Source organism: Aphelocoma coerulescens, chromosome 17 (genome assembly GCF_041296385.1).
Source record: "Aphelocoma coerulescens isolate FSJ_1873_10779 chromosome 17, UR_Acoe_1.0, whole genome shotgun sequence".
Classification (NCBI taxonomy): Eukaryota; Metazoa; Chordata; class Aves; order Passeriformes; family Corvidae; genus Aphelocoma; species Aphelocoma coerulescens.
In genome coordinates this window covers 9,808,872-9,832,000 of record NC_091030.1, presented here as the reverse complement: position 1 = coordinate 9,832,000, position 23,129 = coordinate 9,808,872, and the positions used below count along the sequence as shown (strand labels likewise).

The window sequence follows — 23,129 nt, the reverse complement described above, 5'->3', positions numbered from 1 at the left end:
CACCAAACGTGAAACAACCAACAAAGGGTGCCCACTCTTCTACCATAACACTTTTCTAAGCACTGACTTCTTGATGCTGAATTGGCTACTTCTCTCTTGTGCAAACAATGGAAATAAGTAAAGGGGAAAAAAAAGTTTTTCTGACAGAAAAATCACTGCACAGTTAAAGACAAAACCCAGATAGTTCTTACAGACATTTTGCTAGTTTCCCCCTAAAATTAAATAACCAATTCTTGTTAATCATAAGAGATTCTGATGAGGAAGATGTCTGTTGAGAGACACAGGGAAATGTTTGCCATATTTAGATCTCCTTTCACTAAAAAATGAAGAGGCCATTTCAGGTCAATCATCTTGAGCTCTTTTCTTTAGGGGAATGACTCTCCAGCATGGCTCATTACATTAAAGGATTTCATGGGCCTGAGTTATAGCTACTGGTATAATCACAGGTATCAGAAATAAGAATAGTTATTTCTTATTTCTTTGTAAATGGAAAATGAAAAGGTCATTCAGTGTATGGTACTTCAAACACTTGAAAGGGAAGGTATTTTACTGCTTGTTTAGCTTTTAAGAGGAAGCCTCTACAGAGGGTAGAAGCAAGGACAGGTAGACTGAGAGGAATACAGAGAAATTGTCTTAACAGCCAGGTATCAGGTTAGGAAAGCTAAAGCCCTGATAGAATTAGCTCTGGCCAGGGATGTCAGGGGCATCAAGAAAAGGTACATTGATAATAGGAAGAACAGGCAAAAAGTGGGTCCTTTCAGGAAGGAGATGGCGGACCTGGCTACCCAGGACATGGAGAAGACTGGGGTACTCAGTGATGTTTTTGCCTCGATCTTCACTGGCACATGTTCCAGCCACACTGCCCACACTGCAGAGGTAAAGGCAGGGACTGGCAGAACGAAGAACCACCTGCTGTGGGAGTAGATGAAGTTTGAGACCATCTAAAGAACCTGAAGGTGCACAGGCTCATGGGAACTGAGATGCATCCACAGGTCCTGAGAGAACTGGTGGATGATGTTGCTGAGCCACTGTCCATTGTACTTCAGAAGTTAGGGCAATCCAGTGACGTTCCCACTGACGGGAAGACAGGATGATCGGTCTCACCTCTGTGCTGGGCAAAATCATGGAGCAGACCTCTTGGAAACTATGCTGAGGCATGTGGAAAACGAGGCGGTGATTGGTGACAGTCAGCATGGACTTGTGGTCAATGGCTCAGCTCGATATCCAAGTGGAGCCCAGTGCCTGGCCCCGCACTGGGGCAGCAGCATCTGTGGCTGAGAAAACACACTAATTTATTGGAGGCTGCAAGAGAATTCTACATATTTCCACATTCTTACGCTCTTCCTTAAACATCTGCTAGTATCCAGTTTTGGAGACAGAATGCTTTTGATTTAACTCTTTGATTATGTTCTTATAAGTGAATTTTGGTGGGGTTTTTTTGTTTGGTTGGTTTTGTTTTTCTTTTTATGTTTTCTTCTGTATTTTCTAAATATCTGTTTCACTCTGTGCAATTACAGATTACTGTTTCTTAACTTGTAATGGAAAACTAGTCAATGTAACCCATTTCCATCCATACAAATAGGCACATAGGCTGATTTAAACATCTCTCTTGTTTCAGGGCATAAGTGAATGTCTCTGAGGGTAACCAGCTATCCTAACAATGCCCAATGAATCCCAGTCTGGGAGCATTAAGAACAGGCTTTTTTCTCAAGCAACATATGTGAACACTTCTGGAAGCTGTTTGTAATAACCTGATCCATAACTCATGAGGCTCATTGTTTGATAAAAACAAGAATTACAGAATTAAGGTTGATGAAATAACTTCTGTTTCACATCTAAAAAATATCTTTAATAAGCTTTCCATCCGTTTATAAACATGGGTAGAGATTTTCCTAATATTTATCTACTAAGAAACTAGGAAAAATGTACATGAACATTATAATCAATATTAGTCAGATAGCAGGATATTCTCTTCCAAGGCATAACCTTTCAGATGAAGCTTTACTATTGATCTCTAAAGTCAGCATTTTTTCCCTTGCCATTCCCATTGGCTGAAATGTAGCAGGGAGAATCTCCCCAGTAAATTCAGGTTACATTGTGCTTCAGAAGGGTTGTCACTGGCAGAGAAAAAACAGTAACGTGTTCTCATGTACATTTGTTGCTGTGGGTGTGTTACATATTAAAATACAGGTTCAGTTACATTCACCAAATCCATCCTGGAGTATCAGACCTCTATTTCTATGGTATTGAACTTAGACTTTCAGGTCAATCTGGAAGCATCCTAGGGCTTTCACCAAGCTTTTAATTCCTGGATTATTTTCTTCTGCCTGAAATTTCCCTTCTGCTTCCCTTTTGTTTGCTATTAATGCTTCATCTCTTCTGGGAGGGTGATTCACAGTTAATCAGCTCATCTATTCTGAGCCACTCACAGCCAGGGCTCCATGGCCAGGCCAGCAGGCATTGCTGGAACCCTCCGCTCTCCTCGGGGGCTTCGCTGTCTCTGCTGCCCTGTCACTGGGACACAATTACATCAACCATTGGGCCAGCTGCAGACATGGGGGCCATTGACACAATTGCAGAAAATGGGATTTGGGGTACCTAATGAGCAGCTTATTTACATAAATAGACCAGGTAAAGCAGGGAAAAAAAAGTTCTACAGCTTGGAATAGAAATTACTATTAGGCAGATAGAGAGAAAAATTTCCTGCACTTGAACAGAAACATCTACGTCATGTTTAACACTTTTTCCCCATTTTCTTTTTCACAGAAAATATCGTTTTCACAATTCGAACAAATATTTAAATATTCAGTGTCTGTTCAGTTGAAATTTTGAATGAATTCTCCTATTTTATTATCAGCATTTGGGGAGTACAAGCATGTTTTGTATCCTGAATTCTGGAATATATCTGACTTTGCTTGCTTCATATATACAAAATACAGTTAGAAAGCACAGTACAAATTCCGTATTAGTGTCTGTTCTATTGTTTAAGTAGAAGAAATTCTGGACACTCATCCTGTCCTCACCTTTCTGGTTTCCTCTCACTGATCATTACCAGATTTACAAGTGCACAGCTGTTTTATTAGGCAGTCTTTTAAACCAGAGTTTCCATAGACTGAATTTGCATGTTGCCAGTCCCATTAAGCATATCTTCTTTTGCAAGGAAGGAACCTTACAGTTTTCCATACACATGCCCACTTATTTTTATTAATTAAACTTGTCTTTATTAACTGTGAACTTGAGGTAGGTAATCCTCTTCTTGAAATACACTATAATATTGTTTTTCAAATGTATTATCTCATGTTTATCACATGACCCATGTGACTGTAATATCTCCTGCTCAAAAGTTCAGGGATACACCTGCACAAGATCCCGGTTGAGAAACTGTTGATGAACAGATACCAGCATGAGATTGCCATTATAATTCTTCCCCGGGGTAAGAAAATATGCTCACTACAAATCAGTCACCTACGAAATAGATGTTCACGGAGATATATTTAAATGAAGTTGACAAACACTATTTTTCCTGACATTTGATAGTTACCAGCCACTATCAGTTCCTCCAACACCTCAGCTATCCAGCCCAGTTCTTGAAATCTACTTATTATATCTTGTTGCCCCCAAACTGGGGTGAAAGCATACTTCCCAACCACTCATTTTCTCTGTGAGAGGGTTTAAATTGTTCATTTGAATCACCCAGCCTTTTATTCTTTAGCATGTCCTGTCTAAAAACAATGAAATATAAACCAGTCTACTACTCTTGCATACATGTCCCCATTAAATATTTACTACATTTGTTCATATTAATAAGTTTACCAAATCTTTAAAAAGCTCACTACACAAAACAGAGCTAAACTAAAATTGTGAGTCTGTCTCTTAATGTCAATCCATGTTCCAAAAAAGGAACATGTGATGAAATGTAACAGTGATGAAACTAAGAAATTCTCTTAGACACTCCTAAGATGTTGGGGTTTTACCACATTGTTATTTTACACTGCATCAGCATTGTATTTACCAGCTTCCTTATTTTTTAACTCATTACTGACCCTAGGGATTTTTTTTTGCTTTTGCAACCAATTTTAACAATATTTCTATGAACTTACCTCTATTTCATTGTTATATGTGTAACCCTTAGTGCACCGATATGTTTAAAGGATTAGAATATCCCTGTCTGAACGCAGTAATTTTGGTGACAAAGCTACTTCACATGCATACAGGAATGTCTGCCTGGGACAGGGAACAGCACTACAGATCAAACAGCGATTCGGGGCTGGGGACAGGTGTATCACACCACAGAACAAGCCAGGGCACTGAGGTCTGAGCTTTCACATGGCTCCTGTGGCAGAGGCTGGGGGTGGAAGCCTGCGGTGGAAGCACCTCATCTCAAGTACTCAAATTAGTACTAGAAACACTCCTCCTCATCTCCCCAAACACGTCTTTGACTTACTGTAACTGTGAATAAATCTTCCAGGACTTTTTGCATAGTACTTAACATGTTTTAAATTTATTACTTGAATGAGGGTGGTATGATTTTTTCTACCCAGTCTCTGGGGAGCAAACGGAACATTAAAGGATCTCAGACGGGATATACTCTCTCCCATCTTTCTAGCTGCTTCTTCAGCCAAGCACTTGGTGTCCGCAATGATTTGCACTTTGAAGGCCTTTTTAAGACAAATTTTCAATTCTTTCATTCCTCACTGTAGATCATCCCTAACTCTAAAAAATTAAAAATTGCTGAAGTACACTAGAAATGCTCCAAACCTTCCTGAAAACTTCCCGTAAATCATGTTTAACGAAATAGTTAGGTACCTGTTTGTTCCTGTTTGCCAACTCCAAGATGACGTTTCAAAAGCTGTCTATCTGCAATTTTTGAGTCAACATAACATGTTTTCAGCAGACCGCATTCCATTTCTGAGAAATCTCCAGTCCCCTTTATGACCTTGCTTCGCCTTGAAATTTTCTCTAGTCATGTTTTATTGTCTTTTCAGCCGCTTTGGTCTCTCTGCCCCACAGTGCACAATGTTCTGTCACAGCTCTGCCAGGGCACCCCTCCCAGCCCCTCTCTCTGCCTCTTTCCTTTGACTTCTGCAGTCCCTGGACATCGAATACCTGTTCCTGCCTGAGACTCCCGCCTGTGCCCATGGGACCCGCTCCCCTCTGCACGGGGCTTTCCAAGATGGACAGTCGTGCTCCTCATCTGGCCTGGGTATCAGTGGATATCCAGGGCTCGGGATCAAGCTGGTGAGGCGGTTTGGCCCCGTCCGGGGCTGCTTGACAACTCCGCCCCGCTGACGGGCAGGGAGGCGGCTCACTGCCGCCACCGGGGTGAGTCCCGTCAGTCCCGGCCCGGCCCTGCTGCTCGGGGTCACTCCGGGACGCTCTTCAGCCGCTGAGCGCGGCGGGTGCCTGAGGAGGCCTGAGGGGAGCGCGGCCTGTCCCGCCTGAATCTCCCCGAGGGGAGCGCGGGCTGTCCCGCCTGAATCTCCCCGAGGGGAGCGCGGCCTGTCCCGCCGGAATCGCCCTGAGGGGAGCGCGGCCTGTCCCGCCTGAATCTCCCCGAGGGGAGCGGGGCCCGTCAGCGTTGCCATTGCCGATCCCTGGCGCTCCCTGCCGCGGTCACAGAGACATAGGTCGGGTAGGAAGGGACCTTAGCGGGGGATCTGGTCCAACCTCCCTGTCCAGACAGTCACGAGAGCACACGGTACAGGATTGTGTCCTGACGGTTCTGGAATATTCCCCGTGAGGGAGACTGCACACCCTCTCTGTTCCAGTGCTCGGTCAGTCGCACAGTGAAGAAGTTCTCCCTTGTGTTCGGGTGGAACTTGCTGTGCATCAGTTTCTGCCCGTTGCCAGTTTTCCTGTGGCTCGGCACCACGAGCAGAGCCCGCTCCTTTCCCTGACGGCTCTCCCGGACAAGGACACACCGCCCGCCCCGGGCCCCGCCGCACTACAGCTCCCGGCAGCCCCCGCGCCGTGACTCGGCCGGGGCGCCGCGGCGCGGGCCGGGATGGAGTGAGGGGCGAGCGGCGGACAGAGCGCGGCCCTGCGGCCCCCGCCCGTGTCTCGCTCCGCCCCGGGTCTATGCGGCCCCCCGGAGACCATGGGATCCAGGATCAAGTGAGTGCCCTCCGCAGCTCTCAGCCCCGCTTCAGGCCCTCGGGAGAGCGAGAAGGGGACTGACTTCCCCGCCCTCCCTCCGCTCCGTGTGAGGCCGCGCGGGCGGGACCCCGGCCGAGCCCGCGGGCCTCGGGTTGGGCGAGAAGGAGAGGGAGAAGGAAGGGGAGAGAGCGCTCCCTGCCCCGCGGGCCGGCGGGACGGGCAGGACGGGCCGTCCGACCCCAACTCCGGGCGGGACCCCGGCGAGACCCTCCGGCCCTGCCCCAGGAGAGGGACGAGAGCCGACCCTGCTCCACAGCCAACCCCCCTGCCCCTCCCGCTCCCAGGGCCAGGCGGGGAGGGCAGTGCAATGTTATCGGTGCAGGCCTGAGGGAAGGCGGGGGTGCTGCGTTGGGAACATCTTCATTGCCAGCACAGGCGACGCCTGTTCGGGGGTGTGGAGGGGTCGAGGGAGTGCACATTTATTTGCCCAGGTTAGAGCGTGCTGACGGAAGGACTACAGTCTGGCTGGGAGATATCCCAAGTGCATTAGCAAAGGGGTTTGGGAGTAGGAGAAGAGTGATGCCAGTGATTGATGTGCTGGGCCTGCAGGTCCATGCCCTCAATGGTTTTTTTTAGTTTTCATAAAACTGGTGGTCGATTTATTGGTAAGCCCTGTTCGTATGTTTGGTATAGTCACATTAAAAATCTCAGTTTGTTCATATGCCATTCCAGGAGAATTCAGTTCCTTGGACACAGGTAGAGGTGCCAAGCAGGGAATGCTGACATCTCTGTGTGTGGAGGGGTTATAGAGTGGAGAGACCCAGGTCGATCCTGTTTTATTCAGCAGTTTCAGCAGGTGCTGTTGAGCAATTCTTTTTCGTTCTTGAACACAGTGATCTTCAGGATTATGTTGGGCTTTAACTTTTCACTCCTTTTGTTTAACTTGAATACAAGACTGGAGGGGACATAGTTTGTGTGATGACACATCTTCATGTTCCCAAGTCCATAGGCTGGATAGATTAAACCATGTCTTTTCAGCCACGTGTTTTAGGAAAATGTAAGCAGATAATGAGTGTTTGTAATGATAGCACTGTGGCAATTGGTTGGTTCAGGAATGAACCTTCCTTCCTTCCTTCCTTAAGCATACTGTGGCCATGAGTTTTGCACATTTTTGGTGTATGTGTTCTCAACTGTTGCTGCAGAGAAATGAAAGCCTGGGAAACTGGTTAAACTCTTACAGTCGAATACAGGTAGAATTGAAAACTGTAGGTATTTTGGCAGCAGATCAGGCTTTATCTCTAACTTGCACCTTCAGACCCTGCAGCAATCACCGTTGCTTGGATCGCTTTAAGATTATTATCCAAAATGACTTCTTATGATGATCTTATCTTAAATCTATTAAGAGGTTGATGCTTACTTAAAATGCAGTTTCTTTTGTGTGCCCACTGAATCCACAAGCTGTGTTTGCCATCTTTGGGTTTGTGATTCCTGATTGGGCTTCAGTGGCTTTGAGTAGATTTTGCTAAATGAGAATGTCATCAGGCAGGTGAGGTGCTCCAACTAGAAACTGGTGTCAGGGAGATGTAGCCGTTAGAATATTTAGTACAGCCAGCAGAGTTTAGGACTTATTCTGTGCAAAGTCTTTCAGTGTGAACTTGTCTTTCAAGACTGTGGGTAAAACCCATGTCTTTCCCAATCACCAGAATAACAGAGGTAATAAACCCAGGTAAACATTGCTTTTCATTCTTGGACTTTTTGAGAAAGCATTTTGTCCGCTGAGTGATTAAGCAACGTTGCCTTGAGCAGCACTTAATAAACTGCCTTTTTCCACTTTGGACAGAACACTGTGCCCGAGTAGTGTAAGGACAATTTTCAAAACAATCTTAGCATATATAGAGTGAGAGAGCCTGTCTGAGTAAGAGGCTTTTCTGGTCTGCCTTTCTGAGCTGGATGTTTAATCCGGCAAAGATTTTAAAGTTGGTGAGTAACTTCCTTTTGGGACAGGTTGGGAGTGTGAGTGAGAGAATTGTTTGGTAACTGGGTAGGGTGAGGCACATCTCCTTCAGGGGTGTCACCAGTATGTGCTGGAGCCCCAATAAACATCCAGTAGTCGGACCTCCTGCTTCTTGCAATAGATTGATAACTATGAGGAATATTAAACTGCTTGGCACAGGATCCCTTACACACACTGTGATAGACTCTGCATGAAACCTGGGCATATCTGTCAGTTAGATTTCTGATGAGTGTATAATAACAAGTCATTTGAGTGAAAGATTGCTTAGAGAAAAGTATCAGTAGCTGCATCAGACTGAAGTGAAAGAAATAAAGGAGTTGCCAGCAGTCCTGGAAGCTTTTGGCTTCTGTATAGCTGCAGGCAAAAAAAAAAGCTAAATTGAGTGTTGGGTTACAGTGCTGGGTTAATCCTCTGTCGGGGCACGTCTCAGGGAATGTGCCAGGCACTCCGTGCCAGCCAGGTGAGGTAGGATAGGAGCATTGTTAACCTGCTGCTGTCATTGCTTGGCAGCCTTTGTACTCCGTGTTACAAGATGGAAAGGATTTCTTATTTATTTATCTTAAATAATGTGTCGTTATCAATCTGTTCAGCAGAATGGCATTGCGCTGTAAAAACAGTTGGCATGTTCCTTTCCAGAGGTGATTGTATTTCACTGGTGACACAATAGATGACCAATGTACATCTGGGAAAGCTTTCAGAGATTTAACAAAATGTTTGTCATATACTAAGAAGAAATAGTATCTACCTAGGGAATACCAGGCAAAAAAGTTAAATATATGGAAACTAATCAAGGCTTCAGTCGTAGTTTCTGAATTGAATTAGTGATTACAGGTTTCTGCTAATAATTTATTTTCTGCAAAAGTTGAGCAACTAAGTCTTGTTACAAGACAATTAATTATCAAGCAATGTCTTATGCCTCAGTTCTTAAGCAGAATGATACTTTCTGTCATAAGTGCTATTGCATTTTCCTATGTGTAGAAAAAATGCTCCTGACAGAATTGAAATAGGCTGTAGATGTGTAAAGTGTGTATTTCCAGCCATCCAGCTTTGGAGAAGGACTTGATTTAATTTTATTCTGCATAAACCTGTTACAGTTTGGTAAAAACCACAATTTTTGATCATAAAAGGTACATAAATATCTTATTTGAAATATCTTATTTCAGTGTAAAATTGAATTTCATATTGATTGCTTTGATACTGAAGTTATTTCTCCATCAGAGATTTGAAGTAATTCATACAACTAGCATTTATCACAGAAGTATTATTTTCTCATACAGCTCCTTCCTAAGTTTGTGTTTACAAAGAAGTATTGCGTTTCCTTCTGAAATTACCTAGTTCTCAAATAAATGAGGTACTATGTATTTTTGTACCTCTGTGTCCTATGTATTTTTTTTTAATTGCATCTGTTTGTTCACTTGATAAGTTACCATGGGTCTGTAAGTGATTTTTGGGAGGAGGGAAAACTTGGTGTGTGTGTTCAAGGCTCATGTGCTGTGGAGGATTGCAGGGGCTGGGGTTTCAGTGCAATGCACAGGTGACATTGGACAGCAGAATATACATTTTATAATCATGTTTATGCTGTATTTGCAAACTGTATGAAGTCTCATAGTGACTTGTTTCCTTAATGCCTCTGAAAAGTTATAAAATATTCACCATCCAACAATGACTTCATTCTCATACTGAGGTGTTGGTTGTTGAATGCAGCCTTTAATACTGAGTTTCTCACTTGGGAAAGCTACTTTAATTTCACTGTTCATAGAAATAAATGGATGTTTGTCATGGAAAATTAAAATACAAAATGTGATGTCTTTTTGTCTGAAAGTTTTGGTATATAGCCCGTGCTCCTGCCAGCTGTGTTACACAGTGCTTTCACTTAAGAATTTGAACATGGGTTCTAACATAATACTAAAAAGGTGTTTGTTGTTTTAACCATTAGCTGTAAAAATATAAAGTTTATAAACTTTTAATTAAGAAAACATGGTGCTAAAAATAAAGACACAAACAAGGAGGGTATGATAAGGCTGCCCAGCAATGTGTATGAAAGGAAAAATACATTTCTGGTGCTCTATGGGTATCGTTTTGTCCTCACCCTGTACCATGACTGTTGGAATGTAGCTAAACCCCAGTATTTGCAGATTTTGTACCACAACTTGAGTAGCACAGCAAGAATTATGCAAGTTTGGTTTATATTGCACAATAATAGCTGACTTTGGATTTCTCATAACTTATGAATGTAGTTTTCTGAAAAAAACAGCTATTTAAGACAAATCAGTTGGGAACTGGTGGCAAATTAAATTATCATTAAATGACTGTGAACCATTGTTGCTCCTGAGAGGTGCTCTGTAAAACTGATGAGTGTGATCTTGTGCTATTGAAAGCAATGGTAGCTTTTCTGTCAGTTTAAATAGGTGTGGGGTTTGGCTTAAAGCCACTTGAGTTAAGCTAAGTGGGCCTGTGGCATGGTTAGAAATGTTTTCCTTAATCGTTTTGGTGTTAAAGTAGGATTAAAAATAATAGAAATTCTCTGAAGAGTAAGCTGAACTCCTTGACATGCTTATATGTTTGGTTTGAGATGTTGGGTAAGATGACTTAAATTTTTAAAATTATCATTCAGTTAGGAATTCTAGCATATATATTTATGGGTTTTGTCATTATTTTTGTCCTTAGCAGTAAGGGAGTTACAAAATTCACAAGTAAATTATACCACAGCAATTTTCTAATGTTAGTTTGCATTAACACATAGGAGACAATATTATCACTATACAAGCAGCCATAAATTTGGAACAGTAATTATGCAATTTTGATTCTTGATTTTAACCAGAAAGTCTGAGAATAAAATGTCACATGTTCAGACCTGCAAAATCCTTATTTCAGTAGCTAGACAATTACAGTCTCTTTAATCTCATAAAAAATATCTGGAGTAGCTAAAATTGTTAGTCAGGAATTTTAGTATTCTTTCTTATATAATCACCTGCTGCCTTTACATGCTCATTACAAGATGGAATTCCAGAGCATCACTTACAGAGTTAAATCAGTAAGAACTGAAATGATACACTAAATGGTTTGTTTGTTTGATTTGAAGTAATATCATTAACTTCTTACTTTTACTACTGGTATATTTATAACTCTTGACCAGAGTAAATCTCTCTCCTCAAGGATCATTTACATCTTGTAGCTCAATTTGGTATGCTTTTTGACTATCGCACTTATTTCCTTGCATCTGACAAATTTCTGGATTTAAGACTCTGGAGTCTCATGAGACCAAACCTTGTGCATTTGTAATATTCTCCAGCATGGCCTTTTTTTGACAAAGAGGTAGAAATATTTTGACAGGTATGAAAAAAGGGCTCTGTCTTCATCCTAAATACAGCCCCTTAAGTTTTTCAGTAGCGTGAGCAGAAAGTGACTTTGCCTCCTCTTGACTGCAGCTTCTTTTTTTCCCCCCTTTTTCCTGGGCAAATAGATGTCATGATGTTGAACTCAAGGGTCACAGTAAGGAAAATGTGAATCTGGGTGTTGTTTGTTCAGTGTGGGGCAATGTGACTTTTCAGTTTGGTAAAAAGTTTCCAGGACATTTTTTTTTCTGAAAAAATCCCTGTATTTAGCACCTTTAGAAAGGTCTGATGAGAAATCATCCAAGGCTGTAAACCAAGAAATGGGGATTCTCTAGTTGTCATTGTACTGTGTGCATGCTGAGAACCCTTTCTGACTGCCTCATTGCAAGTGCACTTAAACCAAATTCAGTGTGCTATATACCTTTCTTTTGTTACAGACAAAATCCAGAAACTACCTTTGAGGTGTATGCAGAAGTGACCCACTCAGGAATCAGTTGCATTGGGAAAGGTACTGTTTTGCACTGTAGTTCTACCTATTTATTGGCTAAAACTATTCTTAAGAACCACATATTGTGAGATAATGAAGTATATTTAATATGATGCTGTTCTGGCTTTTAAAAATATCGTAATCACTGGTTCTGAGGAATCTTTTACAGTTAGGGCTAAAAATGAGAAATGCATGTTTCTGACCACCTGATTGTGGACAATTTTCAGGTTTCTTGGACTGTTTTGTCTCCTTTTGTCTTGTAAAATATAAGTAACTCTTTTCTTGATTAGGTTGAAAAAGTAAGTTCTTTTTCAGATTGGTATTTACTGCTCATGTAAAAAAAAAGGTAGTTTTAAACCAAAAAAATACTCTTAAAACATCTTGTTTGGAATTTATTTTTACTTCCTCTTTCTTACTTGTCTACAGAAGTATTTTTATCTGCTCCCAGAATTCTCGCTTTGATCAAATGACTTTATCTGGAAATTAGGCATGGATGCAGCTTATGATTTGGTTAACTGTTTTTACCATTGCTATCAAGTCATAAATACACAAGTATTTTTCTGTAATATTATTTTTGATAAGTATTCCTATATTTATGGTAGAGAACTCCCATAACTGCTGAAACCAACATGTAAGTACATTTGGGAATTTCTGATTGCACTTTTATCTAACCTGAGGAACTTGATCAAATAACCAAGAAAAGCAAAGGTTGAAATCAGAATTTAGTTCAAGATACTGTTATGAGAGTTCAGTGTGTAGAATGGTACAAAAAGGAAGCTTGTCAAAATTAAATAATTATGATTAGTCAGCATATATTGAAGTAGTATTTATTTTGTCTAGTATGACACAATCGTGTATGTTGTAGACATGGTGTAATGAACAAATAGAAAGGATTTTTATATTTTATTGACTGGAAAGCCACTCACCTCCTTTTATATCTGTATTTGTTACAGTCTGCGAAAGTCAAATAGCTGCAACTCCTTCCTTCCCTGCCAAAGCCGCCATAGGAGTTGTAACTGGAATACAGTTTTGGCTTGTCCTACTGCTCTGTGCCATCACAACTATTTGATGTAACTGCAGGAGCCCTTTTAATAACTGGTCTTTGTTTCTGCACATCTGACCTGGATTCTAGTGCCAGAAAATCTGAACAAATTTGACCATAAACATTACATTGTACAGTACTAGTGTCTGGGTATAATCTTCTCTTTGAAGTTTGTTTGCATCCCCCTGGAGGGATTAATTCCCTGCTGTGGGAAGGTGGGTTAAAAAGCACGGAAACTACTTTACAGGTTTTTAATTGGAGAATTTAGTATACATTTTGTTCTATAAACCAACTGATTCTGTGGGAGTTTCACTTAGTTGTGTTTTTAGGTTTGTTGTATGCACTTGTAGGTGCAAAATCTTCAGAAATTCTTTTTAGAGAGTAAAAAAAGAGTTTTAATAATTGTTTTTACAAGTCATATATTTTGAAGTTACTCTCTCTGAAGAATCTTTTAAGAGATTTTCCCCAACCAATTTTTTATACTTAAGTAGTATACTTTATTCTCAGAAGCCTTAGATTTGCGTATACCCAAATATTTTGTCCTTCTGTTCTGAATGAACAGAATGTCTGGTTCTCTGCAGTGTTGACTGTATTTAACAGTTGTTAAAGTTCCAAAAATACAGGCAAATTCCAGGCAAATTCCAAAAATACAGACCCAGAAACCTCCATGTAGTCTCCGTCCACATTTTGGCTGGCTGTTCCACACCAAAAAACTAAGAATATAGATTAACTTTTCTTTTTTGCAGTCAGGGAATGTATGTTACATGGCAAGGAGCAGCTACTGTTGAGAAAAGTAAAATGCATAAAAGGTGTATAAGAAGCAAATTATCAGGCAGGTTTAAAACTATTTCTCCCCATTTAATTGATCCCAAGATTAACTAAGACAGCTGTTTTTGAAGTCTGTGTCTAGTAAAATAGCGCTATTGATATGTACAATGCTCTTAATTCTGATATCAATCTTCTGACTTGGTCTTGAGGAGAAACAATTGCTCTAAAGCTGTAACAGTCCTAGTGTGTGGGATTGTCTGGCTTGTGGGATGGTAAAACCTGCCTCTATTTTGTTATTCAAAAATTTGTGTAGCTGTCATGGATTAACCCCAGCTGGCAGCTCAGCCCCACGCAGCCGCTTGCTCCCCCAGTCCTGGTGGGATGGGGGAGCAAACTGGAAGAGGAAAAGTGAGAAAGTAGCAAAGGATGTTTGCCATGTGACTGTGAAGTTCAACTGAAGTTTGAAGCTTCAATGTATTTCATAGTTCACAGTCAACTGCAGAAGGGAAAAACCTGTTCTGGGTTCCAAGAAAGTCATCAATAAGCTGGACCAAGTTCAATGGAGGGCCACAAAGATGGTGAGAGAGCTGGAGCACTTCAGTGTGAAGAGACGAGTGCTGGGCTGGCCCATCCTGGAGGAGGCTCCAGGGAACCTGAGCAGCAGCCTTCCATACCTGTGGAGTTCATCGGGATGAGGTATCCAGGCTCGCCAAGTGATGTGTGGCAAGAGGACAAGGTGCAGTGACAGACAGAATCAAGAGACATTCTAAGTGAATATTGGGAACCTGTTCATCATGAGGAGTCAAGTATTAGACCAAGTCACTCGAGATGTTGTGCATCTCCATCCTTGGAGGTTTTCAAGACCCTTCACAGACTGAAGAACCTGGTCTGAACCTCACACCTGGCCTGTCTTTGAGCAGGAGGTTGGACTAGAGACCTCCCGAGGTCCCTTCCTGCCTCAATTATCCTATGATCCTAATATTTGATTTATAGAAGGGTAAGCTTCAGGATCATCTGGGAAATGTTTTGTACGCTTAATAAGGTACAAAGAGAAAATTTTCATAAACCAAAGAAGTTGAAAAAGTGAACACTGTTTTATTCCAGTCCAGGCAGAACTTTGCCAAACCACAGTGAAATGTGAGAATTGAGAGTGGAAATGATCACTGGATCAGCTTGCTGTGCTCTCACTGTCCTTTCCCCTAGAGATTGTTTAGAAAAAATTATCATCTGTGCTCAGCATTGTAAATTTTTGGCACATGAAGTCTTTGCTACACTATGCAATTCCAGCATTCAGTTGTATTTAAAGATGGTTTTTGTGCTTTTCTTTGTTGAATTTATAAACTTATTTGGAAACGTATGGATTTTTCTTACTTACGTAAACATGATGTCTTTTGTTTGAGAGCTGTGAAGCAGGATAGCTGCAACTCTGACCAGTCACATGAAGATGAATATTTCTTACTAAAAATGTATTTCCATAGGAGAAGACAACCCGAAACCATTTTTTTGCCTAATGATTGGGGTTTCTGTGGAAGCTGGCAATTTCCGTTTCTGAGAGGACATGTATTTTCCCTGTTTTTTCTTTTACTGCCAACATACCTATAAAAGCTTTTGTTGTTATTCTTGTCTGCATTTACTCCTGGCAGGGCTTTAGCTTTCCTAACCTGATGCCTGGCAGTTCAGACAGTTTCTCTGCATTCCTTCCAGGACATATTTCCCTGCTTCCACCCTTTGGAAGCTGCCTGTTTGTGTTTAGTTTGTCCAGGAGCTCCTTGTTCATCCTTAGAGGCCTCCTCTTTCCTGATTTCCTCTTTGTAGGGATGCATTGCTCCGGAGCCTGGAGCCTTCTCACCAAAAGTGAGAAGCTGCAAACTAGAATAGAAAGAACAGAGTCTGTGTTTTTACAGTGACAGTACATGGAATTTATCTAGTGAGAAATCTGTGTTGTGTGTGTCAGGTGTAAGTATGTCAAGCAGAGGAACTTTGCAAGTCTAATGCTTCTCACCGCTCCCACACATTTACTTTCAGAAAAAGAGGGGAAAATAGCCATGGTTTTATTGTAAAAATGAAATATTTTGGGGGAAATATTGGCTCAAAGTAAAACTACTAAGTTTTGTCTCTCTGGTGCATGGTCTCTCATTCATTGTTACATGACGTGGATAATTTGAGAGCAAAATAAAAGCTTTGTATGAAGTACTGCTATTTTACTGGATTTCTTTTTCTATTTTTAATCTTTTTGTAAAGGAAGGAAAAATTCATTTTATAAGATTGTGATTTTTGTGTTTGTCATGGCATTTCATAATAGTGAAACTACACAGAAGTTGAGGTAGTAAATTAGAAAGAATGTGTATTGTTTCTTTTACAGACCTTAAGCACTTCTAGATATCGAGTTCTATGCTATTGACACATTGTAGGCAAGGAAAGTGCATTGCAACTGTTTCCTATGTTTTTAATCTCAGCCAGAAGATTGTTTTGTGCAGGTTTTTTGAGATGCAGAAGTAGAAAGAATCTGCTAGCAAATTTAGTTTAAATACCTTTATAAAGAAAGTGAAAGCTTACTACTTGTGAAATTTTTCTTTTAACTTTCAAAGCTCTTTATGATCTTAAAACTGCTGCAGATCATCCATCAAAAATAGGATGTGACAAATTTAAGGCTGTTGCTGGACCTCAGCCAAAGATTCTCTTGTTAGAAAGGGCTGTGAGGAGAATTGTAGTCTGACTGTCAAACTGTTCATATAGCAAAAGAGAATTTGTTAGTCTAAAGTAACCGATCAAAATAGTCTCTGAAGTAAGAGCATTTGAAAGTAAATGCTCGCAAGAGTAAAACACCCCCTACACCCCTGTCTGGGAGGACGTACCATGCTTTTGTGTGGGGTTTTTGTGTTCTTGCCAAAGCAGACATTATAAAAGTATGTCAAATCTGTAGCTTTACCATGTAGTGTGCCAAAAGGCCTTTCTCTCCAAGGACCTCATCTTTCATCTTTTTGTGAGTGTAGCATAAATTCTTGCTGTGTGTTCAAGGAAAAAGCTGAAATGGTTTAGTACAGCTAAAGGATTTCTTTCTTAGTGTTTTTTTAAAAAAACATGGTAAGTTAGAAGCCTAAATGTGACTAAGTGTGTGTTAGAGTTTAACAAATGTTCACTGGATTAGGAAAGGAAATGTAGTTTATGCTACTTCTTTTATGACAGAATTTAAAAGGTCTTGCTGTAAGACTCTCCATGTGCTTCTTTCTTTTCTCGAAAACATACCACTAAGTTGAAAAGGGAGATGAATCTTAGAAGGAAACTATTAACTCTGAGGTAGTTTATCATTGTTTGAGTGAAAGGATGAAATTTGCATTTGAATTGGCTCCTAGAGTAGCATGTACTACTAATCTTGTTCCTACTAGAAGCTTGTGAGTAGTTTAAGTACTTCCTTCTTTACTTTTCATGTTGTAGCCTTGGGTTGTAATAGCTCTTTCTCTTCCTCCCCTGCTTCCCAGTAGATCACAAATGTATAACTTAAACTAATCGAAGTCCTTAACTCTACTGGGAGAAGTCACAATGTACTTGGGCCCTAAAATTATTCTACAGTTGTCACTGTGGTTTCTGTGGTAGAACTTCGGCAGATAGACACACTGCTGTGAGAGACACACTGCTGCTCCTTACCATTACCTTTTGTCATATATTATAATGTTACATAGCAGAGCAGTGCCTCCTGTATAGATGAAGGATTTTCTTGAACATAAACAAAGTTACTGGACTAGGATTAAGTTAAGAGCTAGTCATTCTAAGGTTTGTAAACCTTACCTATGCACCTCTCAGAGCAGCCTTTACTTTTTTAAGATGAAAACATTTTGTTGGTTCCAATCTGCCCATTCTGCATTGAGAAATAGATAAAATGCTGAAGGTTTAGGAATAATGAAGTGCAGAATTCAGGTCTCTTTCCATTAAATAAGGGCTTTCTGTTGAAGGGGCTGGAATTCCCGTATCACGAGTTTTCCTATCCCATCTTTACAGTGTTATGTTGCTACACCAAACTTCCTAAAGCAGGATTGGAAAAGTAACCAAACCTAAGTAGGTAGGTGGTATTTGGGAATTCTAATTCTCCTAAGCTGCTGCTTTGTTTTTCTGTTTCCATTTGATTGCTTTGCTTTTAAGTACAAACAAGGTGGAAGATTTTAACAAAGAGCTTACTGGGACTGCAGTGTCCGGGTAAGTGAATAGCACTGTTTGAGCTGTTTTCTGTGAAGACAGTTCGCAGTTTGGTTTTTACAGTATAAATGAAATACAGAGCTCAATTTGAAGAGAGACTCACTTTATTAAAAAAATACTAGAATCTGTCATTTTGCAAGTCATCTTAAATTTTGTCTAACACATTTTTAGGCGTGTTCTTATCTGATAGTACTAGATTTAATAAACCCCCAAACCAGTAATATCAAGTATATGTTTCTCTGTTGCTGTGAGCTGTTTTGTGGGAAGAGAGCAGTTTGGCCTTTCTGGTTCATGCTTTAACTACTTCTGTCCACAGTCTTCCCTATTTCACAAGTATTTACTAATCTGCAGTATATTGCTATGCTGGCACTGTTTAACTAGACAGAAAAATTCAGCACAGAAAGTCTCACTCACAGGACTTTAAACTCTTTTGTTGATTTATATTTTTTTAAAGGAGCTTGACATCTTCATCAAGTTCACAGTGGGCCTGCTTTGTTTGCTTTCTCTTGAATGCTTGATAAGATTTTTCTTCTATTGTTTTGTGCAGCAAGGACAGAACTTGCCATGGCTGAGGTGGTTTTTTTGTAAATCCACAATATGGTCATTGTCTGGTGCTGAATAATTGTGACTGCTTTTTGTACAACCAGAACTAAGGCTTTGGCTGTGAACAGATTCCTTCTTAGCGTGAAAAGAGACTAATCCATGTAAATACAGCCCCAAAATAAAGCTTTACAGAAAAAGGGAAAGGCTGCTAAGCAGGAGGGCAGAGGTCAGCAATTTAACCTTTAACCTAACAAATAAGAAGCATGAAAGTTCCCGAATTGGTTTACAAAGGCAAGCTCCTGTGATCTGTCAGTTTTTCTTTTCATGATAGAGTTGGGTGAGAAAACTGACTGACAGCTAGTGCCTTTTTAACTGCAGGTTGGAATTAACTGCTAAACTGAAACTTTCTTAGGGAGGGTTTTTTCCTAGTGATTCGAACATTATTTTCATTCACTAGCTATACTTAGAGTTTTCCTTGAATTTATAGATGAATTTGAGTGGTTGTTACTTTTAAAGATTTCTTGAGAGACTTAATTTAGATACCCCATACTACTGAAATATTTAATATATCAGCATTTCAAGCATTTAAGAATTTGGTGAAGCACTTGTTGCAATTAACTCTTCTTACCATGCTTCTTTAAGAGTAGGGCTGCTATGCCAGCAACTGCAAAGGGATTGTACTTTGAATAGAGTCCAAACGTTGATGTTAAAGGGGTGTGTGAGGGGGGGGTGTGTGTGTGTGTGTTTGACTTTATTTAAGGGAGTAGTTTTAACTTTAGTTCATTCTCAGTCACAAGCATTTCCAAGGTGGTTTGTTTATTGTTTGTTCTCACTTAATCACGACAGGTAATCTTGTTAATGAGTGTTAACTTCTGCTCAAAGCTTAGTGCATCTGCAGTCAGCAGTTAGCCTACATATAGACATTGATGTAAAGAACTTTCAATTCGAGTGTCATTCCGGTGAAAAAGAAACAAAGTAGTAATGACTTTAAAGGAGACTCCCTGTAGATTTAAGAACGGCGACTTTGGGTGGTTCCTTTCCCTAGTGTTAGCATGGTCCCAGAAGTGACTGACCGGTCCTTCCACAGTTGGATGATGCTTCCCATTGATGTTTTCAATAGAAATACTGGAATTTAGAATTTGTGTCTGTCTTTAGTCTGTTGACATGCAAGTTGATGGTTGTAGCAGAGCACTACTAAGTGCTTTAGAGCACTTAACAGAGCACTGCTTTAAGTGCAGCACTCAGGTGAAGCAAGTTTGGGGAAGCAAAAGATGAACTAGATCTGTTTTTATTGCTGGTTCTTCTTGTTACAGGGAGTTCTTTGCAAGACTGTAAACTGGAATTCAAAGAGAGGCCTGTCGGAGTGCCCAAGGCAGTACTGGGCTGCCTGCCTTTGGTGTGGTATTTTTTGTCATGAACAGAAAGTGACATTGTTAGGTTTTCCTGTGGTTTTTCGTTGGTTTTGTTTTGTGGTGGGTTTTTCTGTTTGTTTGCGGTTTGGGTGTTAGGTTTTTTTAAAATTGAAATGGAGTTTAAAAGAGATTATTTGAGGATAGATTATTATCAAATAAGTGTAAAATTAATGCAAGACTGTTGTTTTACTTCAGCGGCAGTTGTAAAAATGCAAGATCAAATCTAAACAAATCCCATACTCTACCTTCTGTGCTACCAGAGACCATTTGCATTTTGGTCCTTCTGGGGCTAACAAGTTTTGGTAAACGATTTGTCAAAATTCCAGATGCTGACAGATTTTTGGCTTCTGGGAGATGACTTTTATGCCTTTTTTAAGATGAGGGCAGCTTTTTATATGCTTTTTAATATTACTTTTTTTCATGGAAGAGTAAGATAGAATCAAAACCAAGGAAGTTGAACTTCCATATTGAGGATGATAACCTTGGATAGAGGGAAGGGAAGAGACAATTGATAGTGATAATCTGTTGTCTGGAGTGGGTTATGGTCTGGAGAGTTTTTCCTGAGCACTTTCCTGACTGGAATTTCCACCGTTAGAACTTGTGCTGGGATTTTAAGTGGTGGTAAAGGGAATTAGACTCACAACTCCCATTGCATTCTACAGGTGTTAATTCAACCCCATTTTCGGTTCCTTTGAAGAATCATTTACTTTGAAACGATGTAGTTATGAATATAAATAGTGGTAACATGACTTCTTAATGAATTGATTCTTACATTGTTACACCTCTTAAGTAAATGTCTCTAGTTTCTGTCTGTAAGATACTTTGGAGATCATTGAGATCTTCTGTTCCAAAGATTCTAAAAGCAGATTATCACTCTGTGTGGAGAAACACCTATCAAAAATAATTAATGCAGACTCAAACCAAGTGTGAAAATGTGAAGACAGAATGGCTGATTGAGCAACACAGTATGGGCAGCAGCAGAATCAGGTTGCTGATGTTTTCTGTTTGTAAGGTGCATATTTGATGCAGTGTTATTTCAGTGGTGTGCTTTATGGTTGTTGAATATGGCACTAAGAGAGTGCAGACAAGTAGGGAAAGATCCCAGGAGGTGAGGAGTGGCTCCGGTGGAGCAGAAGCTGGTGCATGCTGTAGGATGGGTTGTACTTCTGTAGGACGGAGCTGCTCAGTGGGCAAGGGCAGGAGTAAGTGCTAATAAAACATGGCAGAGGAAAGGTAAAAAGCAAAAAAATCCCCAACCAAAACACAACCCCCCAAACTTTCCCTTGAAATAGGTATGAAATTTTCTTCTGGAGCTGTGCTTCACTTGCATGTAAAGTAGTTCCTGGTTTTATCTGATACGTGCCTGCTGGCCATTGACTCAGTTTAATTTGAAGAGTTTATCAAACACATTAAAAAGATTCATTAGGGTAAATAACTCTCTATTAAAGCTATTACCTGTGTCCACAAATGTCTTAGCATTCATACTTTTTTTTTTTACATTTGCCACAAACTAATGTATTGATCTCACCTTATTCCATTTTATCTAGAGGTGATCCTGGCACATGGAAAAATGTTATAAATATGCTTATTTTGCTTCATTGTGATTGAATTCTTTCTACACTAAAGATCAGGTTATATTTGCCCTGTATATTTGTGGCTTAAGGCCTTACTCCTGTTTGTGATGATCCATCATCTTCTTTTGTACACAGTTGTGTTAAAAATTGTTTTGATTATAGTTTGGGGAAATTTACTTGTAAATTAGTTGCTAAAAATATCTACCACTACAGTATATCACAGATTCCATCAGTACTGTAGTAATTAAAAATGCCTCTTTAAGGTATTTTCTGCTGGAAAGAATTAGCATGTTGAAACAGAAGTGTGCAGCTTTGTGTGTACCTTGGCAGTGTTCATAAAAAAGAATGGATGTAGTGAGTAAATAGAATTATTTAACTTGTTCAATATTTTATCCATTAATGAACTGTAGAGGTAAAGAATAGTAAAATCTCACAATTTGCCATCTCTTTTGCACGGATGGCAAAAGTGTGCTTTGTTGCACTTAGAAATATTAAATGTGGCATCCAATAATACAGTAATTACAGCTTTTCATTTTGATGTATTTCTCGATTGCTTTGCTCTACCCCAGCCATGGGATTAGGTCCTTCACTAAATCATCTTGAAACAATTCTGTATCTAGACTAAATCCTTAGAATACAACGGGTATCAATCACACGGACAGTTAAAATTGAGTATTGACATGTTTTTAAAATAGTCATACATCTCAATTTTGTTTATCTCAAAGTTTTAAAAACCTAATGACCTCATTGCAGCTCGGCTATAATTACCATGTTTAAACTTCTGTGCATTTTTTAGTTTAAACAGCCTTTGTGTTTTTTTAAACCAAAAGAAAATTAATGAGAAGAGACAAAGAGACATCAAAGAGGTTTTCCCTCTGATTGCAGTGTTAGAAGTTTTGCCTGAAAATAGGTTACATTTCTTCTGTTTTCAGCTGAATCCTCATTAACTTTACATTTTAATGATGTCCAGAGCAAATTATACGATTATGGTAGATGCCTTAAAGGGAAGCTTAAAGGACACCTTTTTAATGTTTGTTTCTTTATTGGTGGCAGTATTTGCACCAGTATTATAAACAGCATTGAACTGCTAAAAGTAATTCCAAAACATATCAAAAATATATTCCATTTTTGCCATATATGTAGTATGAGTGTCTTCATTTAATATTTAACACAAATGGAGCATGTTAGGGGGAGATCTTCATCTTTGTAGAAGAAAAATGTAAATCAGATCCTTTGAAAGAGTTTACAAATTACTTGTGCATCTTCTACACAGTTTAATTTATAATGATAAAGTAAAATGGAGACAGATAATTTAACGAAGTCTCAGAATTGTTTTGTTTTCTTGAACCTTCAATGGAGACAGTGGTTGAAATGTTAATAAAGTGTTAGTTTGTATTTTTACAAAGACAAAAAGCGTTATTGGGGGAACTTGGTGGAATTTCAATTTATTCTGTTTAGAGGAGCTCTAATAACAGCAGTTCTGTGTTCTAATGTACTTCTCCTACTAAAAACTAAGATTGCATAATTAACTTTCTAGATGAATAATTGTGTTATATCAAATGCAGCCACAAAACTTTGTATTCAGTGCACCTTAAACAAGGTTAATTGAAATTGGCAATAGCTGAAATTTGGACAGTTCAGAATGAAATACATAATTTCTGACTGTA

The 23,129-nt window shown here is 39.8% G+C and overlaps 1 protein-coding gene across 7 annotated transcripts in view; it reads left to right on the top strand.

Annotated features, from left to right (window-relative positions):
- Positions 1-5,998: 5,998 nt before the first annotated feature.
- The window catches only part of DENND1A (DENN domain containing 1A), a 159,570-nt gene continuing 142,439 nt past the window's right edge, over positions 5,999-23,129 (top strand). For all 7 annotated transcript variants that reach the window (XR_011155642.1, XM_069032080.1, XM_069032081.1 and 4 more), the window contains exons 1-2: positions 5,999-6,114; positions 11,883-11,953. Coding sequence is in view for 6 of the 7 variants with exons in the window: in XM_069032080.1 (XP_068888181.1) it covers positions 6,098-6,114; positions 11,883-11,953 (88 nt within the window). In the remaining variant the exon portion in view is untranslated. The remainder of the gene's footprint in view (positions 6,115-11,882; positions 11,954-23,129) is intronic.